At 43.1% G+C, this 26,125-nt stretch overlaps 1 protein-coding gene across 1 annotated transcript in view; it reads right to left on the bottom strand.

Moving 5' to 3' along the window:
* The window catches only part of PAPPA (pappalysin 1), a gene marked incomplete at its 5' end in the record, with an annotated part of 252,028 nt that overhangs the window by 18,879 nt on the left and 207,024 nt on the right, over positions 1 to 26,125 (bottom strand). Inside the window, 4 exons of the mRNA XM_084793333.1 lie at positions 2,548 to 2,619; positions 13,303 to 13,412; positions 17,947 to 18,094; positions 25,675 to 25,846. Coding sequence (XP_084649459.1) covers positions 2,548 to 2,619; positions 13,303 to 13,412; positions 17,947 to 18,094; positions 25,675 to 25,846 — 502 coding nt within the window. The remainder of the gene's footprint in view (positions 1 to 2,547; positions 2,620 to 13,302; positions 13,413 to 17,946; positions 18,095 to 25,674; positions 25,847 to 26,125) is intronic.

The following is a 26,125-nucleotide window of genomic DNA, read 5'->3' as shown; positions in this document are numbered from 1 at the left end:
GCACTTGATGCTTGATATTTCATTAGTGGTCCTAGAATTTAATTCTTTTCTGAGCATCATTTTATTCCCCATAAGACATAGAGTATTATCTCTAAACTGAGAAGGTCAGGTGACTATGAAGAGTACCTGCAAGGGTAAAGGTGATAACCATCACTGTCAGGGTTCAGTGCCCATCAGTGACGGAGGGTCTCTTGGCTTCAATGCTGAGTCAAAAAGGGGATCAAATTTTGCTGTCACACTGAATGAAGAGACTGCCAGCTCAGCATAATGAATGTCCAGGTAATGAAAGATGCCTTTTCCCCAAACACAGCACTGATCCAGAGACATCAAAAGAAGCAACAGTGTCAAGGCCATTGCTGTGTTTGGCCATTCTGGATGAAATATGGAGGAATGGGAGTCCTTGAAGACGACCATTCTACATGCCTTAAAAAGATAAATATAGGGTCACTAGCCATAACCGGAAGATGTGTGTGGCCCCTATTGTCCTATGACACTTATAGGAAATGGCTATAAGCAGGCAATAGATAAAAGCGAAGAAAAAGCAGCCATCAGAAGACCTGGGCTCGTATTTCAACTCTGTGGCTATCATGCTGTAAAAATGTATACCATTCTGTGCCTCTTTCATACTAATTCACCTGTCCATACAGCAATCAGGTGGAGAAAAGTCATGTTAGGAATATTCTTAGTTTGGGAATTCCATCAAATTCTTCAGAAGACAGTGGCCTGAGCTGTTTACCCATCTTTTAAAGAGTGACTAGGTTTGGATGATCTCTTTGTTTAAAGAGCATTTCTAGTCCACACAGATTTTGCTAGGACATGAAATAGGTCCTCAACCTACCATCTTTTTGGTTGATTGTTGAGAGTATAGAACTTTGATTTCCACCAGGGAATGGTTGTAAGACGTTGTTTGAGCTTCATTTGAGAAGAATGGGAACACATGTTTCTTTTTATGCATTTGTTAGGGACATTGAGGTGTATCCTCTCAGGAAGTAACAAGGAACAGGCAGATTGATGCAGAGAAATGGCTTAGTCTTCCATGAAAGCCTTTCCTCAAGAGCACAGCTGCACCCCAAGAACCTACTTCCTAACCCCATCTCCAAACTGTCACCGATTGACAAAGCCAGCTCTCCAAAATTCCAAGACCAGGGAATGGCTGAACTAGGAAGTCAACAACTTTGAAAGTCAAAAAGGATCTTCCACTTAAATGTGATGGTTCACTTAAAAGTGTCCAAGTTATTTCTGGGACCAAGGAATAGTAAGTAACTAAGATGTGAGGAAAACACAGAATTCATCTGGAAGAAATTGTCACTAGCGGAATGGAAATTAAAAGAAAGATGACCTCACGTTGCCCTACCATGTCTAAATGTTCTATGACTATTAAAACACCTGCTATATTATTTACATTACTTAAATATGCCTTCTGTCCATTATTTGCCTTAAGTCTGTACATGTGGTAGGGACACATGTATGAGTATGGAATCCTGACATTGATGTCAGGTATTTTCCTCAGTTCCTTTCTACCTTATTTTTTGAGCCAAGGTATCTTACTAAACCTCATCCTCACTGTAGATGTACAGCTGGGCTGGCTGGTTAGGATCCTCATGGATCTACCTTCTGATGCTGAGATTACAAGTAGCTACTACAATGCCTGTTTTGTAGTTTTGGTGGTTGTGGTTGTTTTGTTTTATGTAAGTGCTGGATCTCTACTCACATCCTCACACCTCCATATCAGTAATGTTTCTGATTGACTATCTTCCTATCTCCTGTGTTCCAATAATATTTGGTTATAGGCCACTCTCCACTCAACTGTGGAGAATGTTCTGTCCATTGGCTAGATCTAGGTAGGGGTTTAAAGTTTACAGCCTGTATTGTCCTTGGCTGGTGCCTTAGTGTGAGCAGGACCCCTGGGCCCAAATCTGCCTATCATAATGTTCTTCTTGTAGGTTTCTAAGATCCTCTGGATCCTTTTACTTTGCTATTCTCCCATGCTTCTCTCATCAAGAGTCCCAATAGGATGTCCTCCCCTCTGTCCCGGGTATGACTTTCACATGAACTCTCGTGCCTCATATTTGACCACATCCTCTGGAGGAGGAGACCTGGTGGCACTCAGAGGAAGGATAGCAGGTTACCAAGAAGAGACTTGATACCCTATGACCATATACAGGGGGAGGAAATCCCCCCCAGGAACAGTCATAGGGGAGGGGAATAAGGGGAAAATGGGAGGGAGGGAAGAATGGGAGGATACAAGGGATGGGATAACCATTGAGATGTAACAAGAATAAATTAATAAAAAATTAAAAAAATTTTGGTTATAGGCTTTGAAGAAGGAAAAGGCTGACTTGGACTCTCAGAACTGTTATATACTAACTTTACTTTTTGAGTAAAGTTTTTATACATCTGTACCCAGATTTTAACATCTGTAGCATATAATGATACTGCATTCCTAACAACTGTACCAATGCACGTATACACTGCTTAGCATGTCCAGTAAATTGTAAACATCAAAATCAAAACCACACCAAAAGTACTTTTCTTCTTGTGACTCACCTCACAGCCTTTGACACAGTGGATCAGAGCAGGGTGGGGATACCACTGGAGACCAGCAGTGCAGACAATTCTCTGTAGAAAGATGGAGAGAGAGGGATCAGGGGGGTTGGGATGTTATAGAACCAACTTTCTGTTGGCAGCACATTAAACCACTTCACCTCTTTTGGACTATTCAAGTCCTGACCTCACCCTGGTATTTACATGAAGAAGTTGCCCAGGTACTTGCAATAACAGGAATCCTGAGATTATAATAATGTTTGTGTTCACCGTATGTGTCATAGTTCTTTATTTTCTGGCAGGAATAAGGGTTGAGGAGAAGCAGACTGGTGAGGAAGGAAATATGAGCAGAAAAGCCTTTCAGAAAACTCTTGTCTGACTTTTGACTCATTGGTGGAATGGAGGACAAGATAGGAGGAGAAAGACTGTGTGTACATAAGCACAGACACACAGACACACACACACACAGACACACACACACACTTGTGGCTACATTAGAGAGATCAGAGAAAAGTAAGAAGGCTTCACCCAGAACAAGCTCCTTCTCCCAGTACAAGCTGAGGATCATTTTTATCAGAACTATGTAGGAACCCATTAATAAGACAGATTCATTAACCTTGTTTTGACTTCTAATAAATCTGAATGTTTGAGGGCAGGACAATGACTGCCTCTGAAGAGCCAGTGTCTTCAATGATGCTGATGTATCATACTATAGTCTAAAAGCAATGGGGCTTGTGCAGGATCTGGTATGGAGCTGTGGAAAGTCAAAGAATCTTCTTGCCATTGTAGTCTCCCAATGTAGCCTGAGCCTACTGGCAACTCTATAAAGCTGTGCATAGCTCTGAAACTCTCTGAAGTTCCTCAGAGAACTGGCTCTTCTTCAATGAAATACCCTCTCCCATTTTGGCACATGAAGAATCTTTATCTATGTGCTAGACAGCTAAACATCACTTCCTCCACGGTGCTTTTCTTAGATACCTCAGACAGAACACGCACGCACGCACACACACACACACACACACACACACACACACACACGCACACAGTGTATTGTTTTAGTACTAATAATTACAATAATGATAATAACAGCTAAAATAAATTGAGTGCATTCTTGGCACTAATTACTTTATGTATTATCTTATTATTTCTTGCTACTCTTCTGTGATATAGGTATTAATCATGTGTACTAACAGTATAAATTCCCTATGCTACATAGTTTTTAGGTGTGGAAACCAGGATTTGAAAACACTGATTGTTCCAAAAATGATAAGTTAAATTCTTACATAGATTTCAACATGACAGTGTTTCTTAACAATGACAGATAGAGAAAACCAAAGAGGTGACATAGTATCCAGAACGGAATAATCATAAAAACCCTAAAGGTTGCCTTTTTCAATTCCCGTTAGAAGCCTCTCTTTTCATGCTGCCTTAGAATTGTTTCTTTAAGAAAATGAAGTAGCATATGCTTGCTTATGCAGCAAGAGGTAGCTATGACAGGGGCCAGCCATGGAAGTATATGCATGGGCATGGATTGCTCTCCTGGCTGAGTGCCAGCTGATTAATTTAATTAAGAAATGAACAGTCACATGGGCCAGAAAGTGAGAAATGCATGTGACCATTCCTTCTCTCCCTGAGGGCAGACTTATATGGGAGCCAAAGTGTAATTAGTTTCTTGGCAAGCTTCTAACAGAGGAAGTCACATGACCCCAGTCTAACAGTAAGAAGGGTGACTCTCTTCTCTGTTCTACAGCACTTCAGGCTCACAGATTGGATCTCCTTGCCTGGGACAGTACCTGTCACTTATAGATTACTCAATAAATAATCCTTTTGTTTTGTTTTTTAGTGAAAGAATGCATCTGTCTCAAAGTAGAGACTATTGTATTCCATGGACAATGGTTTGTCCACTTGTTTTCCTTACTTCTTGAGTGCCAGGAGAGTATCAGTGGTTCAGTCAGTGTCTAGTTGGTATAGAGCAAGTTAAAAGTAATGTTTTGTACAACGAGCATAATATATCTAGTAACTAGGCCCATGATGCCTAGGTTGATATGTGAAGTCATAGGATTTTGTCCTACCCATCCCCTTTTTGAAAAATGGTCTTACATTGTAGCCCAGGGTGACTAAAATTTGAAACATTCCTGCTTCAACTTGCTGAGGGTTGAGATTACAGATCCATGCTGTGGCACTAGGGTAACTATGGGATCTGAAGTGAAATGTTTATGGCTCTGATTTAAATGTGAACTGCTTAGAAAATTGATGTGTCCTGTAAATGTCATAAGTTTGTATGATGACACATTGCGATGAACAAATATTAAGAATGGCTTCTTGGACAAAGCACTCAAGCATCTTGGGAGTGGTTCCAAGTTTCAAGTATCTTTGTTTTCTTCAGAGTCAAGCATGGAGCTCATCTGAAGAACATATGAAGGGGTGTTAATATGCTCCACATCCATTTCTTCCTCTCTTTCTCAGTCATGGGGCCAATGTGGACTAGCCCACATGCTTTCCTTCTCTGAGGAACTATAATAAGACATTCTTCTACAAGTCCAAGAGTTTGCTCAGAGTCAAAACCCAGGGATATTGGAGAGTGTTTGGTAAATGTTCAAGAAAACGAAAAGAGTGATGTTAGGATCCACTGGGGACTTGCTACCCCTGCTGTCTGCCTTATTTGAAATCTAATTCCATCCTCTGTAAGAATGTGTTGCTGTGGTTGTACACAGTTCTGTCAGTTGAGGTTTATCTGACGTGAGTTCAGAAAAGGGAGTTTTGTACTATCTGCATGAGCCTATTTATCTTTCCAAGTATTTGGATTTTCCAGTGCTACACAAGGCTGCACACCCACATGTTTGTCACAGGGCCCCTCTGTGTGTTAGGGAAACCAAGAAAGGAAACTGGCAGTGAGAGCCAAAGGAGAAAGTAGGTTGTGTGCACCATGAACTGGGAGATCCTGTGTGGCCCCTCAAATGTCAGTCTTGTTCTTAAAGTCAATAAGACATCTGTCCCAGCCAGAGTTATTCATACAAGGTCTTGCTAGAGGCTTTCATTTTCTGGTTTGGGATAGAGGAAGATCAAACTGTCTTTTCTTCATGACTGTTATTACCATTATCACAACACAAGCAGAACTAGAGGGGCCACCAGGAAAAGCTCCTAGGTTTAAGTCTTGCTTGGCAGGTGATAGGATTTTAGAGCTTGATAAGGTCATGAAACATCTGACATAATCAATGTGGGATGCACTGAGAAGTTGATAATTTATGGGACTGGTGGGAGGTGGTAGAAACTTTGGAGGCAAGTCCTGATTTGAGGAAGTAAAAGGTAGGGCATGACTGTGAGGGGTCTGTATCTTGTCCTTGACCTCCTCCTCTATTTCTCTCTGTCTCCAGTCTGCTCTGAGAAAAGCAGCTTTGAGACATCACATATCCTCACCATGCTATTGTACTTCAAGTGTTCCAAAAGTTCTGTGGTCAAGTTACTATGGACTAGACTACAAAGCTATGAGCACAAATAAATACTTCCTCCTGTAAGTTTATTCAAATGGTTTTTTTTCCACAGTGGTAAAAAAGTGAATAACACAAAAAGCAATCATCGATAGCAATCAATATTCATCTTCACAACATCACTCCCACCAACATAATCTCCACCAAAATATTAATGGCGTCTATCAACTCAATGAATATTGCCACCATCACCATCCTAGTCCACTGCAAATCTCTAAAGTGCATATGATCAAAGCACTGTGCTTACAGAATCTCACTCATGCCATATCATATCTCTGAGAAAACTCTTATTTTGACCCTGGAAACTGGGGCAGTATGAAAATAAACAACTGTTTCAATCACACATATAGGTAGTGACCATCAACACATAAACCCATCTCTACCTAATGTCAAAGTCTAGGCTTTGAACCCTCCATTCCTCAGGTATAAATCCCCCTAAAATTATTATTATTATAAAGTATCTCCTTCTTTTGACTGAAGGGAATAGCAAGGTTTGCAAAGGTAGAAAACCTTTGAGACAAATGCAAGAGGAGTAGAATGCTTCAAAGATGAAGGTCAGGTAATTGGAGGGTAGGTGGAAGGGGTGGGTATCTCCAAGCAGGGCCAAAGACTTGAGAGAGAACCTTCTAAAGTTTTCCTCATCTTGATATCAAGCTTTTTTTTTTCTGGATATGCTCTAAAATAACTTCTCCATTTTCCTTGATGTGCAAGACCTTCCAGCAGTGAATCTTATCAGCTGGTATATTGATTTTACCTTTTGTTGTCAGTCATTGGGCATTCATCTTTATCAGTAAGGTTTATATAACATTTGCCACTTGAAGACGCATGACTGACATGAATTAAATGTCGGAAGGAATGAACAATCAGTCTAATGAGTGAATGTGTTAATGAGTAAATGAGAAGTCAAGAGATTGTGGATGCAATTCTTCGTGTATGTGGTTAGTACCTTCATCTTTATATCAAGTAGACTAGTCTTACAAGTCATCTCTGACCTTTAGACTTAGGCAGGGTTTCCCACCATGATGAATTTACTCTCATCAGGAAATGAATTCTTCAGCTTTTGTCTGAATGTATTATTTAGTTTTCTTTTCAAAATGTGCACGTGGTTGTCTTAAAGAATGAAATTAGTGTAGCTAATCTAACCATATTGTTTACATAAATTGGGCAATGACAGTGTCTCTGAGCCTAAGTTTCATCTGTGACATGTCAGCATTTACCTCACTGGGATATGATGGTAATAAGGTGATGTAGATGATGTGAAAGTACAACAGCAAGCTACACAACATCATTCTTAATCCATAAATGATCATTTAATTTCCTTAGTTTCCCTCCTTTTTCCTACTCTTATCTTCTCTCCATTCTTTTTCTAGATGGAATCATAAAAGCTAAAGGCCCAGTCACCTGGAATAATTAGATACTTATGAGGATAGAAGAATATATCTTCTAATGTGTGATACTCCTGACAGCTCTAGGTGGTGTGTACTGGAGACCTTCTTCAGGATGCGGGGGAAGCTTCCATAATTCTAGATATCCAGTCTGGAATAGGCAACTTCATCTAAATATTGTAAGCCAGCAGTTTCCAGGCTACACAAGCCACAGAAGTGTTTGCTTTGGCATTCTAGTACTTTAGAGAGTTGAAATTAGTTGCCAATATTAAAAGCAAAGAGAAAGATTTCAACATTAACAAAACTCCAGATTTATTACACACACACACACACACACACACACACACACACACACACACACACACATGCACACACACACTCATTCACTCACACTGAAAAATGTGGCCACATAAAACCACATTTCCACATTGCTGTATTTGGCTAGAACCAACCCCAATCTGCAATTGGCTTTTTAAAAATATGTCTGGGTTGGGGGGGGATGCTGGTGAGATAGTAGATAAAATGTTTGCAATGAGAAATTGACAACCTGAGTTCAATTCTCATAACCCATGTTAAAGTGGATGGAGAGAACATACTTCAAAAAGTTGTTTTCTGACTTTCACAAACACATGGTGGCACATGAAACAAACACATATCAACACATGTTCACAACAATGATGTTTTTCATACTTTCTTACAATTACTAGCATTTCTTACAGCAACTCCAGTGCCAAGCTCAAGGTATTTCCATCTATCAATGGGTTTGTAGCACCTCATTTTTTTCAATTAGAAGAAGAGTCTACCATGCTTGTGTCTCTGAAGAACTGATGGTATATTTGTAATAATTGCTATCGAAAAAGAGACAGCATGCTTAAAATGCACAGACCCCTTCTTCATAGCAGTTAAATGTGTTCATGAATGAAACTCGTCTGCTATATACCTTCTGAATCCAATTATATGAAGTTTAATCATAAGTTTCATCAACAAATAGTGATAAATACCTAAACACTGGTTGCCTTAATAATAGAGACTTTATTTGGTAGGAGTATGGATGTTCTCCTGGCACTCACAGAGTTGCACTTCTGATGTAGTAGTAGTTCTATGGGAACATACAAACATAAGAAGTTACCAAGTCTTATGTTTAATAGTGGCATATACATTTTTCATACCAAGGAAAATGAGGGCACTTTTTTTCCTTTAAGTTGGTTAGTATATATAGGAGTGTCTATTGTAATTTTGTCAATCTTCCTGAGTTCCTGAAATAGTTCTAGTAAACAGTCCAGCAACTAAAACTGATATGTAAAATAACATATAAAGCAATATGTTCACCTAGCTCCCCCCGTCTACCCTACCTGCTTAGTTCTATGTGTGTCTGAGCTTTGAATACCCGATCTGTTCCTATTTCTCCTTTCAATAATGGAAAAACCATATGCTAAAAAAGCAATAATATTTGTTCCAGAATATGCAACATTAAGATGCCACAGTGTATTAATTATTTCTCTCATGTCTGTGACAAGATCCTAAGAGAAGTAACCTTATGGGACTATTCACAGCCAAACTTTGGGCAGAGGGCAGTGAGTCTTATGGAAGTATAGGGAGATAGAAGGACCTAGAAGGAGCAGGAGCCCCTACAAGAAGACCAACAAAGCCAATCAATCTGGGCCCAGGGTACCTTCCAAGACTGATGCACCAAACAAGGACCACGCATTGAGAAGACCCAGGCCCCCTGCTCAGATATAGCCAATAAGCAGCTCACTCTCCATAGGGGTCCCTTAGTAAGGGGAGCAGGGGTTGTTCCTGACATGGACTCTGTTGCCTCCTCTTTGATCACTTCCCCCTGGTTGGGTGCCGTATCAGGCCACAGAGGAAAGGCACCCTCTGTATACAAGCAGTCCTGGTGAGACTTGGCCGGATGGGGTCAGCTGGTGAGAAGGGCTGCCCCTACTCTGAGGACCAGAAGGCCACAACTGCTTGTGTCTTTCCAAGTTGATGTTCAGTGATAAGCACGGAGACGCCATGACATCTTACATAACGGGAGTGCGCACACCAGAGATGTGGGCAAATGCCACAAATGATATGTTTGTGTGTGCATGCATGTATAAGGACCTTCTTACTATGTATTTGCTAGCACATCCCTTGCAAGCAATCCGTAAAAGCCTTGCCTTCATAGTTAATCTACATTCCATAAGGGCTGTAGCAGTGGTTATAATCAACTGAGACTTGGATGGGGTCCTTCTCTGAGATTTAATTTCCTCTACTGAAACAATAGGAGTCTAAATCCATGCACATCATAAGAGAGTGAATGCTCTGTACATGTGTGTGTGTGTGTGTGTGTGTGTGTGAGTGTGTGTGTAGAGGGGGTAGGTGGGTGGGTGAGAGAGTGGGGATATGGCAGAGGTGGGTGGGCAATGAATGCTCACAGAAGGTATCCATTAAGTGTAAGTTCTGCTAGCCCACACTCTTACCCTAGGGCAAAGGTGGCTAAAAGCAGAAGGAGAGCTACATTCCCCATCCTCCTCACACTGGTGCATGCAACCACCTCTTAGAACACCTAGGAGCCATGCAGAGCCTTTGTGAGCCTGGGGATGCCTTCACCAGCCTCCTTTTTTTCTGTAGCTCTCACTGCTCAAGGGGAAAGGGTGCAGCAGAGGCCAGCTTTGCTGCCTTATTCCTGGAAGTCATCAATCTATGCCCTTCATCCCCCTCCCTTTTCCAACATTTTTTTCCTCTTGTATAATGAGGCCTCCAGAGACTGGTGGAGGCCTGAACCTCGTTACAGCTCTCTTGGTAGTCCAGCATCAATAAAGGCAGTCAAAACAGAGAAGGGGGTAGAGGCTGTGACAGGCAAGCGGGTGGGCAACTCAAGGAGGGGGGCCAGCTTGTGGGCTTTCAAATCCCTGGATTTATTTCATGATGAATCACAACTGAACTCTTTAGTACTCAATATTCATAGTGGAAAAGGTAGGAATTCACTTAGTGGGTAAGGAAGGCCTTACATAGAAGGTGGGCCATGCCAAGGAGACCTTTGGTCTTAGTGTGGCAGGAAAGTCTCTTGTGTGGGTTGACATTCATTTGTTTAGGAGCATGTGGAGGTAGTGAGGGGTGGGGGGAAGAGGTGAGAGACTCTGCCAGGCTGGAGTTCTGAAGGGTAAGTCAGGCTGCTGATCCATGTGACCTTGATCTGCTCCTCAGACTTCTGCTTCTCTAGGGTGGGGGGGAGGGGAGGGGGGTTGGGCTGAGTGACCTCCAGATGCCTCAGGAGCCTTCCATGCAAATAGGTTCTGTGACTACTATTGCCTATGTGCAGCTACATCATGCACACCAGGGCACTGGGGAGAATCCCTTATTGATTTGTGTATGAATGGGGAAGGCACCATGAGGTGGAGGATCCTGAGGTTAGGGAGTGAGAGTACACGGTGCATACACAGAGAGAAAGAAAGATGGAGCCTGGGAATGGTGGTGGTGTGTATGTGGCCTCAACCTGATGAAAAAGACAGGGAATTCTCAACAGAGAAATATCAAATGGATGAGAAACACTTAAAGAAATGCTCAGCGTCTTTAGTCATCAGAGAAATGCAAATCAAAATGACTCTGAGATTCCATCTTACACCCATCAGAATGGCTAAGATAAAAAATTCAAGTGACACTACATGCTGGAGAGGATATGGAGAAAGAGGAACACGCCTTCATTGCTGGTGGGAATGCAAACTAGTACAACCACTTTGAAAATCTATCTGGCACTATCTCAGAAAACTAGGAATAAGGCTTCCTCAAGACCCAGTTATTCCACTCCTTGGAATATACCCAGAAGAAGCTCCAGCACACAACAGGGACATATGTTCAACCATGTTCATAGCAGCCTTATTCATAATAGCTAGAACATGGAAACAGCCTAAGTGTCCCTCAGTAGAAGATTGGATAAAAAAAAAAAAAACTGTGGTACATTTACACTATGGAATACTACTCAGCTATTAAAAACAAGGAATTCCCAAAACTTGTGGACAAATGGATTGAACTAGAAGTAATCATAATGACTGAGTTAACCCAGAAGCAGAAAGGGTCACATGGTATGTACTGACTTATATCTGGACACTAGCCCAAGAGGCATGTCCCATGAAGGTCTTCACTTATCAGGAAAGTGGGACAGAGGGGAAGACATCCTATTGGGACTTTAGGTGAGAGAAGCATGGGAGAATGGGGAAATAGAAGGATGCAGAGGGTCCTAGAAACCTACAAGAACATTCTGACGGGTGGACCTGGGCCCAGGGGTCCTTCTCAAACTATGGCATCAGCCAAGGACTATACATGCAGTAAACATTGAACCCCTACTGAGATCTAGCCAATGGACAAGACATTCTCCACAGTTGGGTGGAGAGTGGGGTCTAACTTTCACATGAACTCTGGTGCCCCATATTTGACCACGTCCCCTGGATGGGGAGGCCTGGTGGCACTCAGAGGAAGGATAGCAGGCTACCAAGAAGAGACTTGATACCCTATGATCATATACAGAGTGAGGAAGTCCCCCTCAATCACAGTCATAGGGGAAGGGAGTAGGAGGAAAGCAGGAGGGAGGGAAGAATGGGAGGATTCAAGGTATGTGATAACTATTGAGATTTAATATGAATGAGTTAATAAAAAAAAAGAAAAAGACAGTAAATGAGAGAAAAAGAAATGCTGTTTAAAGGAAATAGGATAAAAGTAAACCAAATTGTAAAGACAAAAGTTGAGGAAGGAAAGAGAGCAGAAGAGAAAGAGGCAGGGAAGCAGGGAAGGTAGACTCAGGTGTAGTCAGGTAACTAAAGGATCTGGCCAAGTCCCCACACCTAGAATGCTGAGTCAGCCCTTGAAGAAACTATTCTCTCAGCTCATTTGAGAAACAGTACACCATGTATCAGGTTATACAAAGCTATCCAGATCTCAATCTGTGGTAGGCAGGCAGACACAGCTCCCAGAATCCCAGGCAGAAAGGCTGGTGGATAGATATACAGAACAGCTGAGACTTGCTTGCCCACTCTCTGCTCCTGTTGTCCCATTTTGTTTCTCCTCAGTGCTCAAAACGATCCATGGAAACCCCAGAACTACACTCTATTGGCAGATGAGAGTAGCTTCCCAAATCACTTCTGGAGCCCCCAACTGGTCAGGCATCATAAGAGAAACTAAGAACCAATGGTTAACCCCCAGACCAAGCTGGTAGTGGTACCACTGCAGGGGGTAGGGGGAGGAGGGGAGCAGCAGCTCTCATCTGGACAGGAGCCAGACAGCCTGGCATTATGGAAAGGTCAGCTTTCAGAGTAAGCATCAGGTCTGATCCCTCTTTTGGGGACACATGAGAAAGAAGACTCCATAAGGTCAGACCACTGGCTGAAGTTTAAGTCATCCTGTATGCAGAGCCCCAGATACCTGTAAACAACATGTACTCCACAAACACAGAGCTCAACTAGTTCACTGTCCAAAATATCCATGTTGGTTGCCTCCCACCAAATAAGAAAAGCATGGAGAAACATGAAAGAGATTGAGGCAACATAAAGTACAATTACATGGAAGGAGCTAGATACTCCAAGAATCCTTGTTCTTATAGGCACAGACAATATAAACAAATGCTAGACCAGGATCCAGCTGTATGTGCACTTGTGGTCTCAGTTTCCTCACTGGTATACTAGGTGGTTGGTGGGAAAATAAATAAGGCTTTTAGGAAGCTGATGAGGTGTACTAAAAAGTTAATAGATTGAAACTTTGTTGTGAAAAAGTCCTCCACCAAACAGATATGATAAAATGAGATCCTACACACAGATGGGGTGATGTTGAATAGAACCAAACCATAGTAAGAGCTCAACAATGACATTTTCTTCCCTCTTTGCAATAGCTAGGTGGCTATAGTCACTCACCTCTACTCTTGTGGGGTTCATCCAGTGGGGAATGTCACGCACCGTCACATTAGCTGGCAGGACGATGGACTCGCTGTTGTGGTCCAGGCACGAGGTGGCACACTCTGACCCTGAGGGGAGGCACAGGGTAAATAATGGCTAAGCCATATCTCCTGGTCATCATACTCAGGCTGTAGGCATCGCTTTTCTCTTACTCCCAGTGCAATTGTCTGTCCACACAGGAAAGGAGAGAGGGCTCCCTTGGCTGACTCACCTCTGGTCACTTTAGCTCCATTCTCCTGCCTCGGGTGCACTTAGCAACTACCACCACAGCAACTTTCACAGAGATTAACTTTGTTATAATGTTGTCTCCACCAGAAAGCCTGTCCAATCCTCTCCACAAGCCAGCACCATTTTCCTAACATTCAACACTTCTTCCAGCCCTGCTGTCAATCTCCTCCTCACCTAACATTTTGATGCCTTGCTTTGCCCAATAGGACTCAATACTATCTGCCTCATCTCCCTGAATTGACTCAAATTTTCTTTCAAGGACAAGCTCAAATTCTCAATGATGTCTACCCTTGCTCTTGGCATAGAATAAGCATATCTCTTCTGAATGCCTACTGCAGCATTGACCAACACTGCTGGGCACAGATGCATTTCATGCAGTGTTGCTCCCTGACAAGCTTCCTCTCCATAGTCTGTCCTGCCCTAGGAAAGACCAGGTGCTGTTGACTCATCCCTGAGCATAGCCCAGTGTCTGACACAGGGAAAAAACCCAATGAAACTGGTCTGGTGAAAGCTGGATATATTTAACCACATGATCTTACTACCCATGCTTCTCCTTCTACTGAACTTTTGTCCCTATCCTCTCTGTATTCTTTCCACTTTTCTCACACTAGCAAACTACTAATGACACCCAGACTTTGGCCCAAGTGCCACTTGCTCAAGGAAGATCAAGCCCTTCCCAGGCATCCAATGGGATTTGTCATATTACTGCCTTCCACTTGCCTATGTGAATCCTTCCTTCCATGTTACATTGTAACTCCATAAAGCCACCACTGCCATTGTTCCCTATTCTATGTCCAGAGCCTGTCACTTTACATGGCAGACAATAGGCATTGAAGAAATGAAATGTGTGAACTGAGTAAAAGAAACAACAAGGAAATGATTGCATTAACTAGTAAGGAGATGAGAGAGTGAATGAGTGGATGAATGAGGAATGAAGTAGTGACATAAAGATGTAATGATGAATAGGAGGGGGTTTTGTATCTTATAGAGGAGGAAGTGAGGCATAGCAGAAAAGTAGGTGAATACATGATGAGCTACATAGCTAAGGAGACCATAAGTCAATGGAGAATGGATGATCAAAACCAATTATAGAACACATAAGGCCTTAGTACAGAGATTCCTAAAGACCTTCTTGTTAGGGGTTAGTAAGTAGACCGCAATTTGGCTCTGCCATTCTCTTCTCTGTCCACCTATATCCTGAGGTCTCATGAAAATGAAGTCTGATCCATGGTATATCTCCATGAGTCCAAGCCTGTTAGAATCTGACCAGGTAAGAGAAGTCACTCTTCAGGCATGTTGGCCAACTCAAAGCAGAAAGAGTGAAAGAGTGAGCCAAATCTTCCTAGTAAGTAACCTTTTCAATGAACCATTTTAAACATCCTTTCCCAGCTACATACATGTATAGACACACACACACACACACACTTACACACACATGCACATAAACACACAGCTTATTCAATGCCATCCTTGTTACCATATTAATATCTTTCTTCCATATAAAAGACTCACAGACTTAAACAATTTTCAGAACAGTTTTACTGTAACCTAGGGACACTGAGTCCAAAAGAAGTTATGTCCTTCATCTTGCCAGGTGGATTCCTTATATCATTCCTGTTCTCTGAAAATCGAGCACCATGGTGAGACAGGTGTCATCACACCTGTTTCTTAGTAGGGGGACAAAGCACAAGGAGGTCATCTTTCTAAGCTGCCATGCAGAAAGGCCAGGCTTAACCACATATCTACTTCTCCTAACTGGCTGGCTCAGTGGTGGGTCAGCTACAGCCACAAAAACACAAAGGTAGAAAGGTGACAACGGAGATATGAAAAGACCAGTGACAAACCACATGAAAAACAAGAAAAGAAAAACACAAGAAGATAAAAACAGGATGGTTAATGAGAATAGGGGGTCAGAAGTCACTTAGCTATCCGAAGATTCTGTGACACACCATGTTATCAGGAGATCAGATCTAAAGGAGTTTTGAGGGAGAAGAGATGAAATAAACGTGTAATGATATTACTGTCTTGGAGAAATATGTTTCCTCTGGGTAATAGGTGAAGGCTATCTATCTCAAGAAAGGAGGAAAACGCAGGATGGGAAGAGGAAAAACTAGTTGTCCTCTGACATTGTCTTCCTTTGTTCTGTTTCTCCTGTCCTTCCTTGCTCTGGCTTCCCTCGCACATGCCAAAGCCTGGAGCTCAGGTGCAGGATGCAGTGTTGTGACATATGAGAACAGGTGTCATCACCCAGTGGTGATTTCATCAGGCCCTTGCTTCTTTCTCCCAGGAAGCAAGTGACTTCCCCTGGAGCTTCTGATGGCCCCATATGCTCTCCCAAGTTTACTTGGGGAAATACCAAGAGAGGGTCACAGTGATGCCTGGTGGGTCTCCAGCCACAAGCTTGGCATCTACCTTGCCATAATACAAATTTTCTAATCAAACCTCTCTCCATAGAGAAAGAGGAATCCTGGGTAGGGCTCTTCCTGGGTCTAGATGATGACTACAAGAAAAAAATATTAAAGGAGGATAACTTACTTCTCCCCCTCTTTCTCTGTCTCTATTAGTATCCTCATGTTCCCCCTTTCTCTCTCTGCTTTCCCATTGGAGGCTCTCACTCACTGATTGACCATCCTGGACTATCAATAGGATGAGCATCCAGGATCTCATGGTAACATGTGTGTGAAGGGACAGGGAAGCAAACAGAGTACTGGTATCACAGAAAATTCCTTTCCTTCCTGCTATATAAAAGTCCCACAGGATGAGTGACTATCAGCACAATACATCCTTTCCACTGTCTCTAGACTTTTCTCTTCACAAGTATTCAAAGACATGCACACCCATCAGAAATGATGGAGAAGAGGAAGGCTTGTCCTTGAGATACCACAGCCACTGCTACAGACCACAGAAACTTGGTGGCCCAACTTTCTAGAACAATTATGAGTGCAGGCTTTACAAACTCCCATTTCCCATAATTCTCTTGGTCAGGCCCCCTTGGTGATTCTGCAAGATCTAGATCAGTGAGAGCAAGCATGTGCCTTGCTGTCTTTCGACCTTGGCAGGAGCCAGCATAAAAAACAATGCGCAGGAGTTCTGGCCCTAAGTTTGGATGACAACAAATTCTGCTATCTGACTTTCTTTATTTTCATCTTCTTAAAATCCCCTAGGCACCTTCTCTGTCTAACCATGGGCCTTTTTGTTTCTGGACACACAGTGACAATTCTCAGCATGCTTCTAAAGAACATGTTGGTTTTGTACATACTCAGACGACTTTCTGTGCCAGACAACCAGGAAATATTCCCACAAATCATACTGACTGAGTAAGGACATTCAATTCCCTGGAGGTTTCCCTTTGGTCAATTAGGGAATCATCTCAAGAGGTCAGTATCCTTGCCCTTAAATTAAAGTGAGGTTCTGTGTGCTCTCAGTTTCCCTCAAGAAAACCATGCACCTGATAATAAATGTACCTGACCCAGCGACAGGGTTCTACTAAGCAGACGCCAGGTTGTTATTCAATACAAGCATTTTTTCAAGCTGACTAATAACACACACACACACACACACACACACACACACACACACATACACATACACACACACATACACACACACACATACACACACATACACACACACACACACATACACACACACACATACACACACATACACACACACACACACACATACACACACATACACACACACACACACACACACACACACACACACACACACACACACACACTGTTCAAGAAGCCATTTATTCTCTAGAAGCATCCAGGATGCTGTGTAAAGAGGTTTGGTTTGGAGTAGGTTGAACCCCCGAACATAGGGCAAATTCCATTGCCCATTCAGGGTTTCATTCTCTTAACTGTTAAAGTTTGTTAAGATAATCAGTAATGATGCCCTTTGGGGGACTAGAGTTTGACCAGCACCAGGTGCTTTGGAGTGTTCCGCATGAGGTACATTTTATAATTCATACTGAAAACAGCCACAATAGATCTTGTAAGCTTTCATACTTCCTGCTTACTGTTCACTTGGTTTCAGCTTCTTATCCCTAGAATATACGACAAAGTCTAGTAAATCTGTGCGTAAGAATCATTTCCTCTGGGCACTTCTGTGTCCCCATTGGTCACTGACAGCTTTTCTGTACTATAACTGTGCACATGTGACTACCATATAGTATATAATACAACCAGGATGTTGTTCCTGAGTTCCTTGGTGGGGAGATGGAGTTTATGTCATTCTTCTCTGTCTCCCTCACAGATAGAGTCGGGTTTCACATCGATACATGCTCAGAAATGCACCAGGCACCAGTCTAGGCTTGTGGATGGACATGCACACGCCATGCTTCTCTGTGTAGTCCCATCTTACCTATGGCATAGCCATCAGGACACTGCACTTTGAGGTTACTGTTGAGTTGGTTTGGAGCTGAGCACTGGCCTTGCATCTCTCGGCAGACATGGAATGAGCCACTCCAGGTGCCATCCTTCCGACACTGAATGGTGTTGCTTCCACGGCCCTGAACACCAGAGAAATATGCTTAGGATGTGACAGACTCCAGCTGCCCAAAGAACATGTATCTCAGCACCAAAGAGAAAACAACCTGTCATTTTCCCCCACAGGATTAAAACTTGTTCCAACATTACTTGTTACCAACCACTGGATCCCAGTCATCTTGAAACAGGGGTATTGTTAGTATCTTCAGATGGTGAAACTGAGGACTCAGACCAAAAAGAAGCATGCTCCTCTCTCCCCAGACAGCATAACTTCTAGCCTTCCTAGTTTCTGGACTAGTGGTCATTGGGAAATTCCAACTGGAGTAATTGTGGCTTAGATTTGTTTTATGAGTGTTGTTTCTATTGAGAAGTCAAGAACGTATCAACTGCTCTACATATACAGACAATAAGATGAAAGGTAATTATGTAGGGCACTTTCTCACTTCTTAAACCATGATAAAGCAGCCCAGGAGAGACGCTTCCTCCCCCAAGGTACTTCCAGCCATGATGGCCACAAGAGGTTCAGTGGGGGTTATACGTACCTATATTATCAGTTGTTTAAGCAAATTATTAGATTACCTCATTCTTCTATGAACAAGTAGGAGAGTGCTATTTAAAGACATACTCTAATCCCCACCCAATATCTAAAACTATCAGACTGGAGACTGGCTGGGGCTCCAAGAAGACAGAAAAGGAATGGAAGGCCATTCCTGGAAGACATAAGTTTGCGTGCAAATGCACATATAAGCATGACTGAGGAGAGTGTGGCTCTGTCCTGTGTGACTTCAAGGAGGAGTAAAGGAGAGTAGAGGGCAAGAAGCATGAACCTTTGATGCTGGCTTCAGGAGACTGGATTCTACTCTAAAACATGTGGAGCCCTATGAGATCAAGATACTCTGCAGTGGCCTGCATGTCGCCTGACTCATCCCTGAGAGCCTTTCAATAATGCCTTTTTGTAGAAATTTCTGTTCATTCAAGACTGGTTGCTTAACTAAAGATGGGATGAGTGTCTGACTAAACAGAAAATAAATGAATGTGTAGCCAGCAAAAAATAAAGGCATAAATGAATAAACGAATGAATGAGAGAAGTAACAATGAATGTCGGTGAGATAAAATGTGAAAAGGCAGAGAGGGACTACAACTACTTTGTCTTAAAACAAAAAACAAAAACAAAAACAAAAACCAGCTGCATGGAATAAGGATGACAAAGGGGACCCTCTTGAGGTCTGTCCTGGGCCAGCAAGAAGTGGGCACCATTTCAAGAGAAACTCCCATGCCTGTGGGATATTATGACCCATCTGAGCTTGCACCTATGGAGAAACTTAGAGGGACTCTTTAAGTAGCTTGGTGTGGGCTTGTGGCTTCTGCAGCTTCATCAGACTTTAGAGAACTTGGACTTCCCCTCTTAGAGCCCCAAGCTCTAAGTCCCATGATTCTACTGGGTCCTCAGGGGAGTAGGAAATTGACCCCAATTTCCTGGATCCTTGGCCTGGGACTATGATGCATTTGGCCTCCAGCCTCTCAAGGCCTGCAGACCTCAGCACTACATGGGCCAGAGTTGGCTGAGGAGCTAGCTTTGCAGCAGAGGATGTATTAGAGCTAGCTCTAATCTACTTAGGGAGTTCCAAGTCCCAGAGGCCTCACTGTGGAAGGTAGGAACAGAAGGTACTGGAGTTACTTTCTCAAGACTCCCCCACTCTCTCCTTCTCTTTCTCCTGCTTGGTTCATCTGGCACTTTCTGTGGCTAAATCTGCCTTTAAAATGTGGCACCCACCTGCTAAGACACTTTAGCCTTCAGAACAAGGCAAGCATGTGGGCTAGCACTCACAGAGCTTCCATATGGGATGCAGACATCTCTAGCCCCACCTCTTGACTATACATGTGCCCTTCAATCTACTCAAGTAATCATGTCGCTCCCCTGCTTGTCTCCCTGGATGTCTATTCCTCACACTTTTGTCTGTGCTGCTCCCTCTAAATGGCAGCTTCTCTGGAGCTTCTAGATGCTGCAGTTTCCCATAGGGCTACTGTTTGCTGTGCTCCACCCTTGTTGACTGTCTGACAACGAGGATATCCTTGTTGACTGCTTTGCCTAATTTGATCACAGAAGAGCCAGGGTAGTTGAGCATTCAATCTGAGAACCGTACTTCTGTGGGTGTTGTCAGGGAACCAAACCCACTGAGTGTGTTTTATTCCAAATACACAAGCCAAGTCCCCCAACCCCGCAAGGCATGACGTTACCTGTTAAAGTAAAATTTCAAACAAGAGGACTGCACATCATTCACCAAAACTGCATTCCACTCTATGCTCATGAATCTGTCTTTAAAAGACATTCTGCACTCTCTTTGCATCCCCTATCTCTTTAGCCAAGAAAGCCACATAGAGCTGAAGGTGTTTAGAACTATATGATTGGAACGTATGACATGTTCCATGTTCTAAAGAGTCATTTTAACTACTGAGTGGAAGAGAAGCCATAGCTGTGTTAAATCTGAAAACTGAGGCTCACTACAGGAAAGAAACAAGAGGTGGATGTTTTGGTGATGGTTACAACTGCACAGGTTCAAATGTCAGCTCTGTAATATCCAAGCTCTGGGACCTGGCAGAGTTGCTTCATGTGCCTGTACCTCCATTTCTTCAACTGTTAAGTGGGCATAGAGTCTACTGCCTAAAGGAGTCATCATGAAAAACAACTGGTCCATTTATGGGAGTAGCACAGAGCTTTGCATATACCATGGTCTAACTTCTCTGCTGCAATCAATGGCTCTAGGGACCTCGAGAATCAAGTCAACCCAGAGTGCTTTCCTGAAATTGCAGTAACCAGAATGAGGAGGCAATGCACAGAGGAAGAGAACCAGTGTGTGCCGGGGCCCAGTCCTTTATTGTGCACCTTTGTGTCTTCCCTACAGTGGAAAGGGAGACAAACAAAGGGGGAAAAGGGACAATAAGTAGAAGAAAAATAAGTCAAATCATGAGAGAGAGTTTTCATAGCATCAAAGCCAAGCAGAGCCAGATGGCAGGGGACAGGATGAGCATTAGTGATGGAAGTCCAGATCTACCATGTCCTACTTATATAATGCATCATACCCCACTCCACCTCCCCCCCAAAAAAAACCTTCCATGTCTTCATGTGTAAATAGTGCATTTATGTGAAACAATCAATATGAAACAGCCATACAAGGGTAATGGACACCTTCAAGAGCAAGAACTGGTTAAAAACAATGGCTTGTGCTATTGTTTGGTTTAAGACCTGGCTCTGTAGTGCCTTATGGGAATCTTCTTCTGGGTATCAGTGGAGCCATCTGTAAACTGAGTGGGCTACAGTGAAGGCTTCTGAGCATCTGCCAAGTTCTATTGGCAGTAGCTTTTCTCACATTCTCAGGGCAGCCCTCTGTGCTTGATGCACAGTTACCCATGAAACAAGACACTGGCCATACCTACAGTCTCTCACCCATAGGGTTATTCTGCATCCATGGCAGAGACCATATGGCCTGGGCCAGCTCCATGGCAGAAGGGACTGCACACCCCGCCTCTGTCTCTTATACAAGGGACTGGGTGTATTGTTGATTCCTCTCTTCTTCCTCTCTTGTTCCTGCTGAGCTCTGGAAACCCATTATTAGATTCACCACTTGGCCTACAAATCACATTTAGCCTTTGTCCTCTCCTGCTTCAAGTGTCTGCCACAGATCCTGGTCCTATCTTCAGACTGGCTGCCCCCCTTATCAGCTGTAAACGCCTGCAGAGCTTGTCACTAGGTCCTGGGACTAACATCTCTCTGCACATTCAATGCTTTCTAAGGCACATTAAATCTAGAGAGGATTAGCACTTGTTGCTAGTTGTGTGGAGAGAAAATCCTTTGTCACCAGCCTATCCTGGAAGTGGCCAGGAACAATGAACAAGCATGGCTGAAGAGTCAAAGCCATCTACAAACTCAGAGTTATAGCAAAGACTTAGACTCCATAGGCCTTTGTTCTGTGTCTGCAAAGTGGGGAGATAGTTTGTTTTATTTTATTTTATTTTATTTATTTATTTATTTATTTTTTGGTGTTTGCTAGAAGTTACCAGAATGAAGGAAAGTCTGTTAGTACCAGCCTGGTGCTCATAAAATCCTCACATTAAAAAGCAAAGTTATGAGGGTTTTTTTGTTTTTGGTTTTGTTTTTTTCTTTCCATTTTGGTTTAGTGGGGCAGGAACACTATAAATGTTAGAACTGATATGTCCAATATGTAAGTATATGTAGGTATGGCTATTTACACATAAATATAAACTATGAGGCTGGCCATGACTTTCCCACCTAAAATCCCAACACTAAGGAGGGAAGAGAAGAAAGGTTGTCATGAGTTGAAGGGAGGCTGGACTGGGCTACACAGTGAGACACTATATTAAAAAATAAATAGGTAAAACTGTCTGAGAAAGAATTAGGAAAAAAGGTCTCATATTTCATGTAGCCAAGGCTTGTCTCAAAGTCACTATGTAGTCAAGGCTAGCCTTGAACTACTAATCCTCCTGCCTACTTTTCCCACATGTAGGGATTAATGACAGGCACCAACAAACACACTTTACATTTTTTTAGTTATATAAAATTAAACAGAGTTTAATATTTAACTATTTGGACATTGTAGCCAAATTCCATAAACTTCTGCATTGTGTATCTGGTGACACAGTACAAATAATCCTCCAATCCAGCTAGAACTTTGTGTTACAACAAACATATTGGAAGATTATTTGTCTTACAGGTATTACTTGGGCAAGAGGCAAATTTTCCATGCAAATCATATGGATCCTTACACTGGATAAGTGGGCCTTTGTGACTTTTGGGGACTACACAGCAGTGAGCTATCTTTCAGTCTGTTGCCTTTGTTTTTAGCCTGCATGGAAGCTTGCAGCCAGAACGATAGGTCTCTCTACTGTGATGACCATTAAAGCAGGCTAGTCTGCTTATACCATCCTTGGGACTGCTCTGTTCTGTGCCATAGGCCCACTCACTACATGCATCTGCCTGTACCCAGATCTATTCCCTGCTACTACCAATAAATTGTGAGGCAGGCTGTATTATGTCTCCACATGTCACACACAGGGCAACTGAAGCTTGAAGGGTTAAGTAACATGTCCTTTCATCGAGGGGTGGGATGATGAAGTCAGTGTTTGAACTCAGATCTAGCATCCTGCTGGCTCACTCTGTGGACTCAATGCAGGGGAATTTTTACAATTCTGCCAGTAGTAGCCATGGAGAGTCAGCTACTCTCCCCATAGTAGCCTCTGTCCTTCTCTGCCAGGATCTGGAACTTGTTTGGAAAACTAAGAATCTCTGTTCCGTATAAGCTGTGGGATTCAAGAAGCATGGGCCTTGCGTTCCTGCTGTGTTTACAGGCAGCGAGAGGGAATCTGAGGTGAACCCTGGCGTTGGCTCTCAGGCCTTTGGTCTGAGGGTAGAGGAAATTCATTCTTAGTACAAACTAGAAACATCAATTGTGTTAAGAGCCCATTTGGCACACGCCCCCTCATTCTTTGAGCTGACAAGCCATACCCTGCTTCTTCCAGTCTAGCCTCTCCACCCACTGCCAAACAGCAACACTCCGGTCTTCTGATGAATTTACATTTTCCTCTCCTTTAAATACAAACTGCCCATGAAAGCTGCTTGGCAGGCCGCAGGCAGACTGGGTTTCAGTTTGATAACATGGCCATGGCCAGAATATTATTTGGCTCTGGGAGAACTGTTAGCAAAAGTTTTATGTGAGGGAGCGAAAGGGAAGTTGGTCAGCCTGCGAGAGGCCATGGCAATCTTGGTTCACACTTGTTCCAGGACTCCTGAGTCCTCGGTGTTGGAGGACAAGCACGATTCGCAGTGATGGCCATTAGCACCTTAGAGCATCCATAAAGACCTGGGAATGTTTGATGTTCAGGACTTGAAGGCAATACCTACCAAACTCAGCTTATCCACAGAGGAGGCATCAGGTTCCTAATTTGACTGTCATTTCTTAGGGGCCTACTAGGTGCCTGGCACTGTCCTAAGTGCTGAAGCATAGGGGCATTGAAAGCCACAGTGGAAGACTTGTGCGGGACCACTGCAAAGTCAATCAGGAAGTTAGCATGGGTGGCTGCTGCTATGAGTGGGCAATCCGAGAGAGGTGCAACTAAGCCCAGGAGTGGGAGGGACTTGTACAAAGGACTCTTAGAGGAGGGGCTTGCATGTCAGAAGGATGGAATACAGTCCAGGCATCTGGACCAAATGAGAAAAGGGCTTAAGACAGAAAGGAAGAGTAGAGGGGATCAGGAGCCTGGCTTTTCTGGGGGTGGGTATGGGCAGCAGTATGAAATGCTGCCTACTAAGATTAGATTCTATCCCAAAGAAACAAAAAGATGCTAGCCTGAAAGGTCTTGAATCCAGCGAATTGGGATATTAAGGAAAGACATGATCAAGAGGCTGCACTGTGATCCAAAAAATAAAAAATAAAATAAAATAAAGACTATGATGGGTTTTTATTAGGGTAGTTGCTTTGTTACAGAGGGAGCAGCTTTAGGGTGGGTATTTTGGGTACACTGAGTAGGTCTAGGAATAGCTTAAATGTGGGAAGCAGAAGAAAAAGTTGCTAAGGGTGTTAGCCTAGCAGTGATTTGTATTTGGAGGCTAAGACACAAAGAAGAGCAAAGTCTAGCCAGCTATATTCCAGACTTATCTGACTGGTGATCTTTGCCCACCAACTAGCCTATCAACTCTGAGCAGGGGCTCTGGGAAAATGGGGTTTTGTGGACATTTGCGTTATTTTGGACTTTGATTTTTACTTTGGTGACACCCTGCTTGTCCAACTGAGTAGCAGAGGTTGGGTACAGAGGCTGAAGGATAGCCTTTCACAGAGTCCTTTTAGCACAAGTGGTAGGCAGGCACATAGGACTTATCTTTTAGTTATATATGGCTTGAGATATAACCCAATCCATGCTGGCTCCTTCTGCTCTCCTTTGTCCCACACTGCTCAGAAATGTCCTCACAACCTTCAGAAAGGCCCTCTGAAGGCTTCCGGGGGCAACTGATCTAAAGATGGTAGTGTACTCATGTCATTAAATGCTTCAAGGACAATGTGGGTAGTGATGGTGGTAGAAAAGGGGCCAGAGCTCATCAAAGTCCCAAGCACTCCTATCATAGTGACATAACTGATCATCTTTAAGTGCTAGGAGTCTATACATGATTTTCTATAATAATTTCTCAATAAATGTCTAACAGTTCTTTTTTTTTCTTTTTTCTTTTTTTTGTATTTTGTTTTTTCCAAGACAGAGTTTCTCTGTGTAACCTTGACTGTCCTGGACTCACTTTGTAGACCAGGCTGGCCTCGAACTCACAGAGATCTGTCTGCCTCTGCCTCAGGTGTGCACCACCGCACCTGACTTGTCTAACAGTTCTAATGCTTAAAAAAAAATCTCAAAGCTAAAAGTCTCTGAATAAAATAGGTTTGTAGAGAGACTACACAGCAGAGATCTTATGAAAGAAGTTACTGGATGTCCCGTTTCTCAGCTTCTATAATAGTGATATTGTCATTTTATAAGCTTGGCTGTGTAGACAGCAGTTGTTAAGTAGAGGGAAAAGGGCCTTGATCTCAGGTTTCTGCAGGCTTACCTGGGGGACATCACTGTCTTCACACTTGATCCTACACTCACTATTGAACTTGAAGCCATTGGTGCACTGGTAGAGCCCATGGAATTTGGGTGGTGGTGGGTCACAAGTCACAGGCACACAAGTTCCCTCTTGCCAGCTGCCATCTTGGGTACACTGAGTCTTGAAGGCCCGTCTTCAGGAAAAAGGAAGGAATAGTTATTCCAAGGATCACATGGTTTCAACATGAAAACTACCAGGGGCCCTCATAGTGTTCTTATGCCCTTGCCTGTGTGTGGAATGAATGAGGCCTTCATGAAGGAGACGATTACAGAAAACCACAACCAGTCAAAATGCAGAGTTGTGGAGCCCGGTGCCAACCGATACATCTACAACACAAGTCCTGCACCTAAGGCTTAGAGATCTTTGTACAACCAGGGAAGGAAAGCCTGTAAAGCCAGAGGAACAAGAAGTT

The sequence above is a fragment of the Acomys minous genome (assembly GCF_964271855.1).
Source record: "Acomys minous genome assembly, chromosome: 1".
Taxonomy (NCBI): Eukaryota; Metazoa; Chordata; class Mammalia; order Rodentia; family Muridae; genus Acomys; species Acomys minous.
Note: the sequence above shows the minus strand (reverse complement) of the source record. Positions and strands in the feature narration are given on the sequence as shown.